This window comes from Tachysurus vachellii, chromosome 21, assembly GCF_030014155.1.
Source record: "Tachysurus vachellii isolate PV-2020 chromosome 21, HZAU_Pvac_v1, whole genome shotgun sequence".
Lineage (NCBI taxonomy): Eukaryota > Metazoa > Chordata > Actinopteri > Siluriformes > Bagridae > Tachysurus > Tachysurus vachellii.
In genome coordinates this window covers 4,426,181-4,441,114 of record NC_083480.1, presented here as the reverse complement: position 1 = coordinate 4,441,114, position 14,934 = coordinate 4,426,181, and the positions used below count along the sequence as shown (strand labels likewise).

Below are 14,934 nucleotides of genomic sequence, written 5' to 3'. Positions count from 1 at the left end.
CAGCTATTAACTAATGTGCAAACATGGCCCAATGCAAACAGAACAACACACAGGAACAAAACTGGGACAGCTGTAATTACAGAGACACGAAGGGAATATGATTAAAAAAATTTTCTTTTGTGCTAAAGTCAAAGCTTTTATAGACGTTTAAAGTTTTAGACCTTTTATAAATGGTTCATAGGAACCATGTTGTCATGTCATGTTCAGGGTGAAGGCCTTGACATCATATTCGAGTTTTAATCAAATATTTTATTTTTCCCACCATACACAGAGGACATACGCTCAGTATGTAAGGCAGCGGTGTCCAATCTTATCCGGAAATGGCCGGTGTGGATGCAGGTTTTCATTCCAAACAAGCAGAAGCCACACCAGAGTCTACTAAAAGCCAAGAACAATTGATTAAACAGGTGGAATCAGGTGTGGCTTCTGCTTGGTTGGAATGAAAACCTGCACCCACACCGGCCCTTCGTGGATAAGACTGGACAGGATATTAAGATATTAAGATAGGACAGGATATTGGATTGGATAAGGTATAACATATGACAGAACGTGAAGTCGGGTGAAGGTAAATGAAGTAACGATATATTTTACAGTATGTTTATTACTATATTTATTTGTTTATCTGAATGCATTCGTATTAACACTGCTTCCATGTGAACAGCCCTCGAGATTCAATGACAGATAATACCCCAGACCTTCTAAACTCATCATCCTGGTGACCCACGCTTGAATATTTATGCCAGGTTATTAATTATGAATACAATTCTGCAGATGCAGAGTCAAAGTCAGGCGGTCTTCTGCCTCTTTGTTCGTTTATTTGGCTTACAAAAAAAGGAGGAGGTTGAGAAAAGAGGCTTCTGATGAGATGAAATGTGGGACAAAATTCACAATTAAGAGTGAGGTGAGGAGAAGGCTTGGCCTGGTGTAGTTGGGTTAAGTCGGATGTGATGCCTGAGTGGCATCGTGGAGGACGGATGGTTGGGCAGGCGAGCTGGCGGAGGGCAATAGGTCCCCCCTCCCCCACCCTCAGCTGTGCTGTACGCTACATGCCAGATTAGCTTAACTCACGTTGCAGAAGACAACAAATCCAAATCCAAGCGCAGCTCAATTATGCACTGATCCTCACTGATGTCCTACTGACTGCATAGTCAATGCTTCAAATCTAACAAGACAACATGTCTTTATGGCAATTGATTTAAAGGAAATACTTGTCGATTTAACAAGCACAGGACTAAAGTGTTTCAGAAGCGTTTTTACTTGTTTAGGCCATCCTTAAATATATTCTTGTTTGCCGTAACCCAACCGACCCTGTCAATTTAGGACCGACTCAAATTTTTTTATTTTTTTGCTTTAAGTCCGACTGACTTGCCGGTTGTAAATTTGCGTTAAGACCGACCAATTTTTTTTTTCACTCTTCAAACAACTAATACAAAAGCAATAAAATAATATTTATTATATTTTAGTAAGTATTGTAAATATATAAATTGCCTAGGCCTACATACAAACGAAGGCTACGTTCTTTCTTTTAAATAAAAACCTGTGACGTCATCTATGGTTACACTATTGGTTAACGGATGTCACACTATGGCCTGTGCGTTCGCTTCGTCTCGTAGTCTCATTCACTGTCAGAGTCAACGGTTCGCGCTTGGTAATGATGGCTGCGGCTGCAGTAAACAAAATGTTCGCGGTCACCGTTCAAACAAATTTGTTTGTGGTCTATATAGCCTGCGTCAAAATGAGGTTTGCAATGATGCGCCCGAAGGCACGGGTTGAAGACCCAGTCAGTGACGTCACGATATGCTAATTTGTTTAAATTCATACCTACGTAATCACCATCACCAAAATTGTACTGTTTTTTTACATTGAAACTTGGAAAAAAAAATATAGACCTACCTACTGACCCTTTTTTTTTTAACTGTTACTGCAAACCAAAGTATTTTTAAGGATGGCCTTACAAAAAACAAAAAACCTTGTGTATGAACCAGCTGTATAAAGACAAACCGAACAAATTCAGTGCATCTGATAATATTCATCTAAAACTATTTTTTAACGAGTAAGAGTTCCATTTCCCTATCACACATCATGATCAAGCATTCTCAACTAAACTGAACGTGTTGTATTTCTGCTGAACACTCAGAATACACACGGAGCGACACACGGAGAGTGAGACACGGTGATGCATACACAAGGCCTGAAAATGTAGGCCAAGCAGACATGTACTGTACTCAGCGGCGACAAACAGGAAATCAACCCTGAATCACTTCGGTTTGTTGTATGACAACCGGTTGTGCGGCAGTCTATTCAAACATGGCTGTACTCACGCTCTCTCCGAAATAGGAAAATAACAAATAAAAATGCTGGGAATTCCTCTTCCTCTTCCTCGTCTACTCAGAAGTGTTCCAGACAGAAAACAAGCAGCACTTCTTACTGTTAAATTATTCTAGAAAATCGAGAAATATTTCCTTTGAATCAATCTCTACACAGAGGTATCATCTGGTAAAAATAATGGTTGTCTGACTAAACTGTCACTAACAAAAGACAACAAGGAGGCCATTTTTTTTCACCTACTCGATCACCTCTGATCATCTTTTCCACTTGTTCTACTTTCTGCTTTTCCAGTCAGGGGTCACCACAGCAAATCATCTGTTTTCACCTAATTTTATCCTCGGCATCCTCTACTCTTGCACCAATTTAATTCATGTCCTCATTTAACAAATCCATATATCTCCTCTTTGTCCTTCCTCTTGACCTCTTACTTGGCTGCTCCATCTCCAACATCCTTCTACCAATCTTAATCTAGTCTCTCTGACCTTGTCCCCAAAACAGACAACCTGAGCTGTCCCTCTGATATGCTCCTTCTTAGTCCTGTCCATCCTCGTCACTCCTAAAGAGAACCTCAACATCCTCATATCTGCTACCTCAGTCTCTTACCTCATGTCTTATCCTCACTGCTACAGTCTCTAAACCCATACAGCAGAGCTGCTCTCACTACTGTCTTCCACACCTTTTCACTTCTATGAACTGAAATTTCAAACAACTCCATCATCATTTGCTCATTCCAGCATTCCCAAGGAAAATCTGAGTGAGATTTTTTTCTCTTTGGCCTCAGGCTTTGTATCCCACTAAGAAAAAGCATCTCCTTTGTCCCCCCAACCCCCCCAACCCCCAACCAGTCGCTCTTCCACTTTTGTCTTTTCATTGCCGATGCTATTTTATGAAGTCTTTAAGTTAATTACCTCTTTCTCTGTACATCTATTTATATCTCAACAATATTTTTCCTTCAGCTGCTTCTTAATAACCACCATTTACCTCTATACAGCAAAAGATGACTGACTCGACATTTCCACACTCCACACTCCAAGTTGATAAGACTTCTTAAAAGACCTTAAAAACATGAGCCGGAAAATATTCAGTAGTTCATTGCTAATATTATAAATAATAGAAATGTTGATTAAGGCTATCCTTAAAAATATTTTTTTTTTTGCAGTTTGCAGTAACAGTAAATAAATAAATAAATAAATAAATAAATAAATAAATAAATAAAATGGGCGGTAGGGTAGGTCTATATATTTTTTTTCAAGTTTCAATGTAAAAAAAAAGTACAATTTTGGTGATGGTGATTACGTAGGTATGAATTTAAACAAATTAGCATATCGTGACGTCACTGACTGGGTCTTCAACCCGTGCCTTCGGGCGCATCATTGCAAACCTCATTTTGATGCTGGACACAGTTTTTTCAGAACTTCGTGCCAAGTTAAAGCGGTGTCGAGCTGTTTTAATGAATTTTTTAGATGTATTATGGTGCCCGAACCCGTTAATATTATTTTATTGCTTTTGTATTAGTTGTTTGAAGAGTAAAAAAAAAAAGGTCGGTCTTAATGCAAATTTACAACCGGCAAGTCGGTCGGACTTAAAGCAAAAAAATAAATAAATAATTCGTCGGTCAGGTTACGGCAAACAAGAATATTTTTAAGGATGGCCTAATCGTGACTAAGAGGATCAGTGGTGGTTTAACATTATTTAAGCCAAAAGTTTATTAAATCCCATAACAAAGCAAAACAAAACAAAATGCTAGTCATTAAAATATAACTGGGCCCAACACCCGAATTCAACACCTGTCGCTTCCCCAGCGTGCTTCATTTTGGTCAGGACACTTGGTGTAGTGTTTATTCAGGCGTCAGTAAGCCAAAACTTTGTTTTGTTTTTCCAGCTGATGGGAGAATGTTGGTAAAGTCTGTCATATAGCACTCAAAGAGTCTTGCTTTAGAACAGCCTTTTAGTATTTCTGAACTTTTCAGAAGAAACACACAGGTTTTAAGGTCAAAAATCAATATAATGATACAGGAGACAAAACATAACGTTGCCAGGAGATGAGGCGGAATTTCTCCTCAGTATTGACTCGAGTAGGTCATTTGATCTAACTCCAATTGCTGACTAATTTTTTTGCAAGCAGCTTCCTGTAAGCTGTTCATCCAGGTTAAATAAAATAAATAAAAAAAACAACAGCAATGAATTAATAAAGCAGCAAACAATCCCATAAAACACACCTACTTAACGTACACATGGGACAGGAACAGGCTTGCTAATCTACCAATTAACTCCCATTTAGGAAACTTTCAAACGGCAGACAGAAACAATCGATAATGAAATCGATCTGGACTCGAATGAGCAAGTACTCAGGAAATATAAGGACAAACCTAAAACATCAGCCTGGTCGGCTGATCGTCCTGAAGCTAAAGTGGAGATTTAACGTCGAGAGCTGGACCTTTGTGTCTCGGTAATAAAGAGATCAGATAATTAAACAGAGAAAGAATTGACAGCAGCAGCTGGAGGAACACGCTTTGGAAGATAAGAACAACGTAAATTATTACAGAGCAAATAAAATGAGACTGAAACAAAGCAATAACAAAACAAACCAAAGAACTAGCATGTGAAAATGAACAGTGGAGACAATCCATGCATCAGCTTATTTCTAAAGCATTTTTAACCATTATTTAATAGACACCAAGCTTTTTTTTTCATGGTCTGGTCTTTATTTATGACGTCATCTGTCGTCATAGAGTGATGCAAGCTATGCTTCTCTAAACACTGAACTGGAGAGCCAGCATTACAGATTTAACAACAATAATCTGTCTGTACATGGGTTGATTTAAAGGAAATACGTGTAGATATTATAACATAGTTGTGTTTATTGTTCAGGCTGAAAGCAGCCACGGTTGCCTCAACGTCGCTGGTGGAAATTACGCGTTATGACTTTTAGTGGAAAGTGGCAGAAGTTGCTCTTAGGTGTAAAGCAGTGTGCGAAGGAGTGTGTGAATGTGTGGGTACATGGTGCCAGCTGCAATGGACTGATGCCCAATCCAGGTAGTGTTCTTGAATAATCTTCCATTCATCCATTCACACAGCTCCAGTAAGCATTTATGAGCGGAAGGTAATTAAATACACGGTAAGCAGGTTGTGGCTCACCTGGATTGTCTTTAGCTATCTTACTTCAGTACCAAAAAAAAAAACAACCAAAGCTGAGAGGCACATCGCCAACACCACCGACCAAATCAGCGTCATTTAATACGCTGTAATGTTTATGCTCGGACAGTTGCAGAGTCAAATAGATACGATCCGATAAAATCTATGTCCTTACAACAAAGTCCAAGCACAGACATGTGAAGTTAACTAAAAATGCAGCATTGTGGCCAAGACCAAGATGGCAGCGCGTGCACAACTTGAGATTTCCCCAGATTTAGTAGTTATTTCTCTTCGAGTTGCAAGTTTATACACAGAATGCCTTGCATGTATTTCATACAGCTGTCAAGCATTATTAGATATCCGTCACAGCTGCACAGATGGTTAAATCGCATTTTGTTGCTATGTAGCTGTACTATGAAAAGGCAATAAAGGTCTAACTACCTAAATAACTATCTACCTATCTATTTACTGTTAAATATAAAATGACTTCCGTAGGGTTACTTTCACAGAACCTGTATCATAAAGTGCACCGTTTTGAAGTGCAGGCATTTTAGGTGTACAACCATTACATAATACAAAAATACATTACATAATACAACCATTACCATTACAAAAACAAAATACAACAGCACTCAGTGTTACACATATCATTTAATACTTTTTTATTTTTCTTCTTGCCAGGTACTGTTAAAACATTAAAGGTGGGGTCTCCGATTTTTGAAAGCCAATGTCGACATTTCAAATCACCAAAACAAACACGCCTCTAACCCAAAAGGGTCCCACCCCTGTATTGATAGCTCCGCCCACACATACATACGTAACCCAGGCAACTAATGGAAAGAAATGTGTCTTTATCATAGCTGAAGGGAAGAACAATACGATTGCAGATAAACAAACAAGCAAAAATGACACACAAGCATAATCATGTAAAGGACAAAGGCATATATTAGTTCTGTGAAACAAAGCAAAACCAACGTTACTCACCTATCGAGAAGGAAAAAAGCGCCTCGGCATCTTAAGTAAAGTTGGTCACATATTCACAGATTGGAGTTTCCCGAGTCAATAACTCCTGAGCTAAACGCTGTTACTACACAAAACGCGGTTGTAGCTGCGTCTCTACATTACTACAATAGAAAAGAGGTGTTATTTGTGTAGTAACAGCGTTTAGCTCAGGAGTTATTGACTCGGGAAACTCCAATCTGTGAATATGCGCCAACTTCCTGCTCCTTCAGTTCTCTCCAGCGCTGGAAAGCTGATCCTATATTAATACGGGTCCTACATCTTGCCTTATCGTAAGCCTTTCTTCGCTTTCTTTCTTTGTTTTTATCCTCCATGTCAATGTTAAAACCGCTTTCTGCTAATGTCACACATGCGCACTGAACACTCTCTAAGCCGCATATTGACAAGCCCCGCCCCTTTCTGCTCATTGGCTACAAGTTTGTTTTGATTTTTGTTTATTATTCTTCCCGACTCGGTTTTCTGAAGCATTTCTAAAAAAACCGGAGACCTTGCCTTTAAATAAGAGGTGTATGTAACAGCGAGTCGGCTGCACTCAACATACAACAGAAAGTAAATGATAAATAGTGAAGCTATGAGCGATGAGCATCTTTATCTTCTAAGATGGCACGACTCTCTCTAGGACTTTCTTTTTGTTTACTTTCTGTGTGTTTGGTCACCCTACCGTGATAACTTACACCAAAGAAGAACTGCATAACATCGAGCAGTTCACTCCAGACAATTTTTCATCAGTTTTTACAAACCGGGACAGTTTTTTGGAACTCTTTTGCATTATCAGAACTACAGCTGGAACCAAATTCCATTCCTTACTATGGAAAAAGTCCCTCATGGAGTTTTCAGACCAATTAATGTTAGTTTATTGTTTTGTTTTTCTTTTCAGAAATATGTTTATTAAGGTAATAGTTAATAGATTGATATTTCCCAGTATGCATCACTATACAGATTGTTTTGTTGAATCTGAATCTTTCAAAACTTTCTTTCAAACCTTCCTTTGAAATTCTTTCAAACCAACGAAAGAAAACACACCAGGTTCTGAAACCAACCCTCCTAAACAAGCCAGGTTCCTTAAAGTTCCTCGACTTTAGGGAAACACACTAAAAGTTTATTAATGAGCAATTAATATTGAAAACTAGGTATTGCGTTGATACCGATAAAAAACAATCTGATATCGTGACTTAAAGCATGATGATAAAACAGGCGACACACAATCACAGTGATCTGGATGTGATTCCGGAATAAAGATACAAAACAAACCTTAATGCAAACTGTAACTGTGAAAATACCAAGAGGAGATACTACAGTATTTGTCTACAATACAACTAACCAGATAAGAAACATCTAAAACGTTAAAATAAAGTCTTGAACAGCGAGACTGAGAGCAAAAAAAAGGACGAGTACTGAGCACTGATACCAGCTTGAGGAGCCATGACATCAGCTTAGGGAGCAAAAACTTAAAATTAAATAAAATGTTCCATGATGCCACTGATTGCTCACTCACTTTGATATCAGTATGAATAAGTACTAGAAAAAGTCATACTGAGGAAAGAACACAACATGCGGATGCCCTTATGAGTAGCTTGATATGGACTGTGATAATCAGAAGCAACAGGAGACAAAATCCATTGACTCAGAACACAATATGGCTGAAGGTTTGTGGACACCTGACATCTGTACATCATACCCATATACAGAACTACTTCTTCCACAAATTTGGAAGCTCACAATTGTCTAGAATGTCTGTCTGCTGTAAAGTTACAGTTTCCCTTGACTGGAACTCAAGCTTGTTCCAGCATGACAATGAACCTGTGCACGAGAGCTCCATGAAGTAGATTGGAGTGGAAGAACTCGAGTGTTTTGCACTGAGTCCATTATGAAATTATTCATAATTGACTCCATTATGAAAAAGGCTCAGCAGAGGTTGTACTTCCTTTGCCAGCTGAGGAAGTTCAACCTGCCACAGGATCTGCTGAAACAGTTCTACACTGTCATCATCGAATCCATCCTCTCCACTTCAATTACTGTTTGGTTCAGCTCAGATACCAAATCTGACCTCAGAAGACTACAGAGAGTACTCCGGACTGCTGAGCGAATCATTGGTACAACTCTCCCCACTCTCCAAGATCTCTACTTCTCACGGGGAGCCTGTGCCTATCTCAGGCGTCATCGGGCATCAAGGCAGGATACACCCTGGACGGAGTGCCAACCCATCGCAGGGCAGACACACAAACACACACTCATTCACTCACACAATCACACACTAGGGACAATTTTCCAGAGATGCCATTCAACCTACCATGCATGTCTTTGGACCGGGGGAGGAAACCGGAGTACCCGGAGGAAACCCTCGAGGCACGGGGAGAACATGCAAACTCCACACACACAAGGTGGAGGTGGGAATCGAACCCCCAACCCTGGAGGTGTGAGGTGAACGTGCTAACCACTAAGCCACCGTGCCCCCCCCACAACACTATTCTTACATTATTTATTTAAAACAGATATTTACTGATTTATATTTCAATTGCACATTTTTTCCACTGTACATACAAACTGTCTATATTATATGTGTTTGTGTCTTGTCAATATCATCCTGTTACACTATGGAGCTTCTGTCACTAAAACAAATTCCTCGTACCTGGCAATAAAGATCTTTCTAATTCTGATTTTAAATACCATATACATGTAGTGTATACACCCTAAATACCCTATACATGTAGCGTATACACCCTAAATACCCTATACATGTAGTGTATACACACTAAATACCCTATATATTTAGCGTGTATACCCTAAATGTCCTATATATGTAGTGTATATACCCTAAATATGTAGCGTATATACCCTAAATGCCCTATATATGTAGGGTATATACCCTAAATGCCCTATATATGTAGTGTATATACCCTAAACGCCCTATAGATGTAGCGTATATACCCTAAATACCCTATACATGTAGCGTCTATGCCCTAAATACCCTATACATGTAGCGTCTACACCCTAAATACCCTATACATGTAGCGTCTATGCCCTAAATACCCTATACATGTAGCGTCTACACCCTAAATACCCTATACATGTAGCGTCTATACCCTAAATACCCTATACATGTAGCGTCTATACCCTAAATACCCTATATATGTAGCGTCTATACCCTAAATACCCTATATATGTAGCGTCTATACCCTAAATACCCTATATATGTAGCGTCTATACCCTGAATACCCTATATATGTAGCGTCTATACCCTAAATACCCTATATATGTAGCGTCTATGCCCTAAATACCCTATACATGTAGCGTCTATGCCCTAAATACCCTATATATGCAGCGTCTATACCCTAAATATGTAGTGTCTATACCCTAAATACCCTATATATGAAGCGTCTATACCCTGAATACCCTATATATGTAGCGTCTATACCCTAAATACCCTATATATGTAGCGTCTATACCCTGAATACCCTATACATGTAGCGTCTATGCCCTAAATACCCTATATATGCAGCGTCTATACCCTAAATATGTAGTGTCTATACCCTAAATACCCTATATATGAAGCGTCTATACCCTAAATACCCTATATATGTAGCGTCTATACCCTAAATACCCTATATATGAAGCGTCTATACCCTAAATACCCTATATATGTAGCGTCTATACCCTAAATACCCTATATATGAAGCGTCTATACCCTAAATACCCTATATATGTAGCGTCTATACCCTAAATACTCTATATATGAAGCGTCTATACCCTAAATACCCTATATATGTAGCGTCTATACCCTAAATACCCTATATATATGTAGCGTCTATACCCTAAATACCCTATATATGTAGCGTCTATACCCTAAATACCCTATATATGTAGCGTCTATACCCTAAATACCCTATATATGAAGCGTCTATACCCTAAATACCCTATACATATAGCGTCTATACCCTAAATACCCTATATATGTAATGTATACACCCTAAATACAGCCTGAATACATAACCGAGCGGTGCAGTAACTGATAACATCACTGTTTGAGATTACAGTGAAATGCCTTGTAAGGAGGACACGAGTGTAAAGCAGGCAGTGTGGCATGTGTGCAGTATCTCACCTGCTGGTATGAGGAGTCCTCTGGCTGAAACTCACTGCTGACCTGCTCGAAGCGCAGGTTGAAGTGAGGGAGACGGTGCAGCAGGTTCACCCACCACGGGGGAGAATAATTCACAACGGCGGCCATTTTCGGTTAAAACACAAAAGGAAACCAGGCGAAATGTCAAGCAGAGATTTATACTAACACAATTAGCAATGCAAAAGATTTGAGTCCGGATGAAACAATGGCTGCGAACTGCACACAGTCGGCACGCGCCAGGTTTTGTCCGGGGTCATTGGTGAACAAATCCAGATCCTCTGATCGTCAGGAATAAACGCCGTGTGTTTGTTTGTTTTTAACGCTATAAGCGGTTCATCTTAGCAGATTCAAACTTGCTCAGACGGTCTATGTGTAGTAGCTCGGCAGCTAGCGATGCTAACCGGACCACAGCCTCCTTTTTGTTGTTGTTATTATGATCTTAGCGCGAGCGTTAACAAATACAGCGCCGTCACTTCAGCGTGCACGGGGAAAAAAACCTTTTATTGACATTCGCGTCAATCATTAGCAAGTTATCTGGAGCTAGATTAGCCTTAATCGCAGACACACGCCGAGCACTGGATGTTGTAGTCTGATCCAGTTTCCTCCCGCATGCCGAACCCGATTCCCGTCCTCGCGTGCGGGCTGTAATTTTTTTTGTTGTTGTTTGTTTTGTTTTTTGCGCACGAGCTGCTCGTGCATGGATCAGTGCTCGTTTTCAGTTTATCCAAATGCCGTGCTGAAAAGCATTTTCGTTGTGAAAGACCCCAAACTACCGCCGCCGATGTCTAAGCACTGCGGAGGATGAACCGGAATGATCAGCTGGTGTGTATCTGCTGGGTGCAGCGACCTCCAGTGGTGAAACACGGAACAAACCGACAACGAAGAGGCAGAAATGACGTATTGATGTGTATACACACACAGACACACACATACAGACACACACACACAGACACACACATACAGACACACACATACAGACACACAAACACACGCATACACAAACACACACACACAGACACAAACACACACACAAACATGCACACACAAACACACATACACACACAGACTCACACACATACACACACAAACACAAACAACCATACAAAAACGCACACACACATACACAAACACACAGACACACACAAACACGCACAGACACATACACACAAGCACAGACACACACACAAACACACTCATACACACAAGGAAAAATACACACAAACATACACAAACACACACAAACATGCACACACACATATACACACAAACACACACTTTCTCCCTCTAGATGGAGCTGTACACTAATTAAAGTGAACTATTCCAAATCCCTTGCAACTGAGATGCCTAAAGATTTGTAAGATTCTTGGTTTTGCATGCATCCTGGGGTATTAATGGCCATGGTTTTCATGGCTCCTTTAATTGTTCAGAAAGGAAGACTTTTAGAAGAAGGAGATAAAGCACAGTTCCATTTCTTTGCATGGGTTCTTTGGGTCAACCATGATATACCCATGACATAGGGCCTTGCCTTCAGTCATTAATGGATATTGGCAGTCTGGTAATGTTCTATTCTTTGAACCTATCTGTGTGGTCTAAATTTCAATCAAAGCTCTGTCCTACAGGTAACAAACTTCTTAGTTACAACCATGTTAGGGTCTGATATTAATAAAGCCCTGAGATCTTAGATAAATGGGAGCCAATGGATGAACAGAATTTTGTATTGCTGCAATTCTCAGTCAGGTATGACTCTCCCCGCCTAGGGTTCACAAATGGGTGGCCGAATTGTTGTGGTCGTTGCAACAGGAAACCAGCTTGTGGGAATCTAAAAGTGTTGCATGGTTGGTGTGTTTGTCCATGCTGGATTTATGATTCCTAAGACTGCCTTTGGGATTTTTCTTTCCAGGGTCTTGTTGGTTTGCAGGTCCAAAGAGCAACCCTGGCAAACAGGTCAGATTTCACAAGGTTGATTTACCCTCCTCAGGGAAAGAAGTGAACCAATTTCCATGCCCATATATCCCTGCTAGTTCTAAGATGCCACACACATCACATAGATGAATCAACATCTGCAGGTTGGAGTGTATGTTCCAATGCTAGCATTAAAATGACTAACTTCTGGCCAAGTCATGCCACATGAGATTTAAATTCTGATGGTGCGTTAACGCTTGGACAGTACACATCTGGAAGTAGTATTTTATGTGGTGAGAGCAATAGCCCATGATGCAGGCATCATCAGTAAGCATGATCTGGCCTGCAATATATACAGTATATGTATATATATATATATATATATATATATATATATATATATATATATATATATATATATATACACACCAACAGCCCTGGTTGAGCTGTTTGGAAAACCATACTGTATATTTTGGAAGAAAACTGATTGGAAAAATGCTGATAGAGAACCTGACCTGAAATGAAAGGGAAAGATGCAAAGCCAATTATAGCTATTAATTCTGTATCGCATAACACTTTTATAACCATTTCATGCACAATTTTTTAACCGTCTCGTCATGTGTGCACCCATGCACAAGGAGGTTTCCATATGATTCTCATGTTGGTTAGAAGTGTAAATTAAAACCAAAACCTAGACCAAAGACATATTATATTGTAATAGACAGACATATTATGATAGAACAGCAGTTATAACAAGCAATAACCTATTTTTTTTTTTACATCAAAGGGGTGAGGGAAAAACATATAAAAGGATTATAATGATAAAACTGTCTGTATCCAAGCATTACAGAAACAACCCAAGATTTTTTCAAAGCTTTACAATTGCAGGGCTCTGATATGTTGCGAGACGTTTACACTTCAGTTCATAAAGTAAATCTTCAGGAAAATAAACGACCTGTGTATTATCATTAGTCATAAAGCATATGTTCATTTTGTGCTTGTCATAATGGTTTAAAATGAATAACTACAGTATTACATTCTCTATAACCGGTGTTTATCATGCTTATTAATAAAAACTTTGAGAAGCTCAAAGACACCGAGAACGATGCTCCAGTGGAGTGGATACTCAGTTTCAGAGTTTGTGTAATATCAGATTAAACTGTACTCCAGGCAGTGTATTCTTGTGTTCATGTAGTTGTCTATGGTGTGTACAGTCAGAATTTTTGGCACTCTTGATAAGAACAAGTAAAAGAAAAATGAAATTGAGAAGATGTTACTGTGAACAATGAGCAGCATGAGCCGTACTCCAGCGGACCTCTGTGTTTATTGTTTAATGCAGTTAAAAAAATTTTAAAACGTTTTTGTCCCACAGTCGAACATCTGGAGAGGCAAGTAAATCAATGCAACATTGAATTATATCTGTCAAATAGAAAGTGGGTAATTAATATTTCATTGAATTAACATTTGCTAAACAGCTGAGGTGCCACTGGGAATCACTGGGTATGTAGCTACTTGTGTATAGCAAAAAAAATAAATACGCACACTGACACACGCATATACAGTAGGGGTATCAGAGAGAGTGGAGTTTGGATGGAGGGTTTAGGATTAACATTTAGGATGGATGGATAAAATGGATAAAATCTGGCAACTCTGCTGAAAAATCCAATTTATTTTCATGAAAACACTGCTTCTAATGGTACATCATAAATAATGTATTTTACAGAAAACAACAGTGGTAAAGGAATTCTAAAATCAAACATTTTTGATCAATTTTATTAAGAAAGCTGGAAAATAATGTACCAGCTGGCTAAGTAGTGGTGGTGTCATCCCAAGTAAAACTTTATGTTGACAGCTTTTTCTCCTGCATTTTAAAGACTGCTTTAGAGTGAAAAAACATATCACTGGTTGGACCTTGAAAGAATACGCCAGTTAAAAGAGAGGAGACGTGGTGTTGAGTCTGAACATGAGTGGAAACTGATTCAGTATGAAGTGAGACGTGTTACAGTTTGAACTAAAGGAAACATTTTGAACTAGGACTTGCCCATAGTGGACAGAATGAAAAACGAGACCTGCAATTCATTTAGTTCACATGAATGAGTCTTACCGGTGTCAACGAGAGGTAAAGGAGGCGGAGCAAAGAGAATGTATACATGAGCACTGGAGAGGTTTCATGTCTGTTCAATCCCATTTATGAATATGTAGTGATTGATGATGACATCACACAATATAAACCATGCATTTGATACTGATTTTTTTATACCTCAGTATGCAAAATATACAAAAATATAACAGATCTGCGGTGGACATTTGAATAGATTTTAAACACCATTTTCAGTCTCAATACATTTGTAGACATGCAAACAAGAAGACAAGAAAATCAACAAGATTTACTTAAGGAAGGTGAATCAAAAGTTTGAGTCACAAGGATGAAA

At 39.1% G+C, this 14,934-nt stretch overlaps 1 protein-coding gene across 1 annotated transcript in view; it reads right to left on the bottom strand.

Annotated features, from left to right (window-relative positions):
• The window catches only part of ttyh3a (tweety family member 3a), a 58,250-nt gene extending 46,798 nt beyond the window's left edge, over positions 1-11,452 (bottom strand). Inside the window, exon 1 of the mRNA XM_060896881.1 lies at positions 10,583-11,452. Coding sequence (XP_060752864.1) covers positions 10,583-10,708 — 126 coding nt within the window. The 5' untranslated portion in view covers positions 10,709-11,452. The remainder of the gene's footprint in view (positions 1-10,582) is intronic.
• Positions 11,453-14,934: the final 3,482 nt, after the last annotated feature.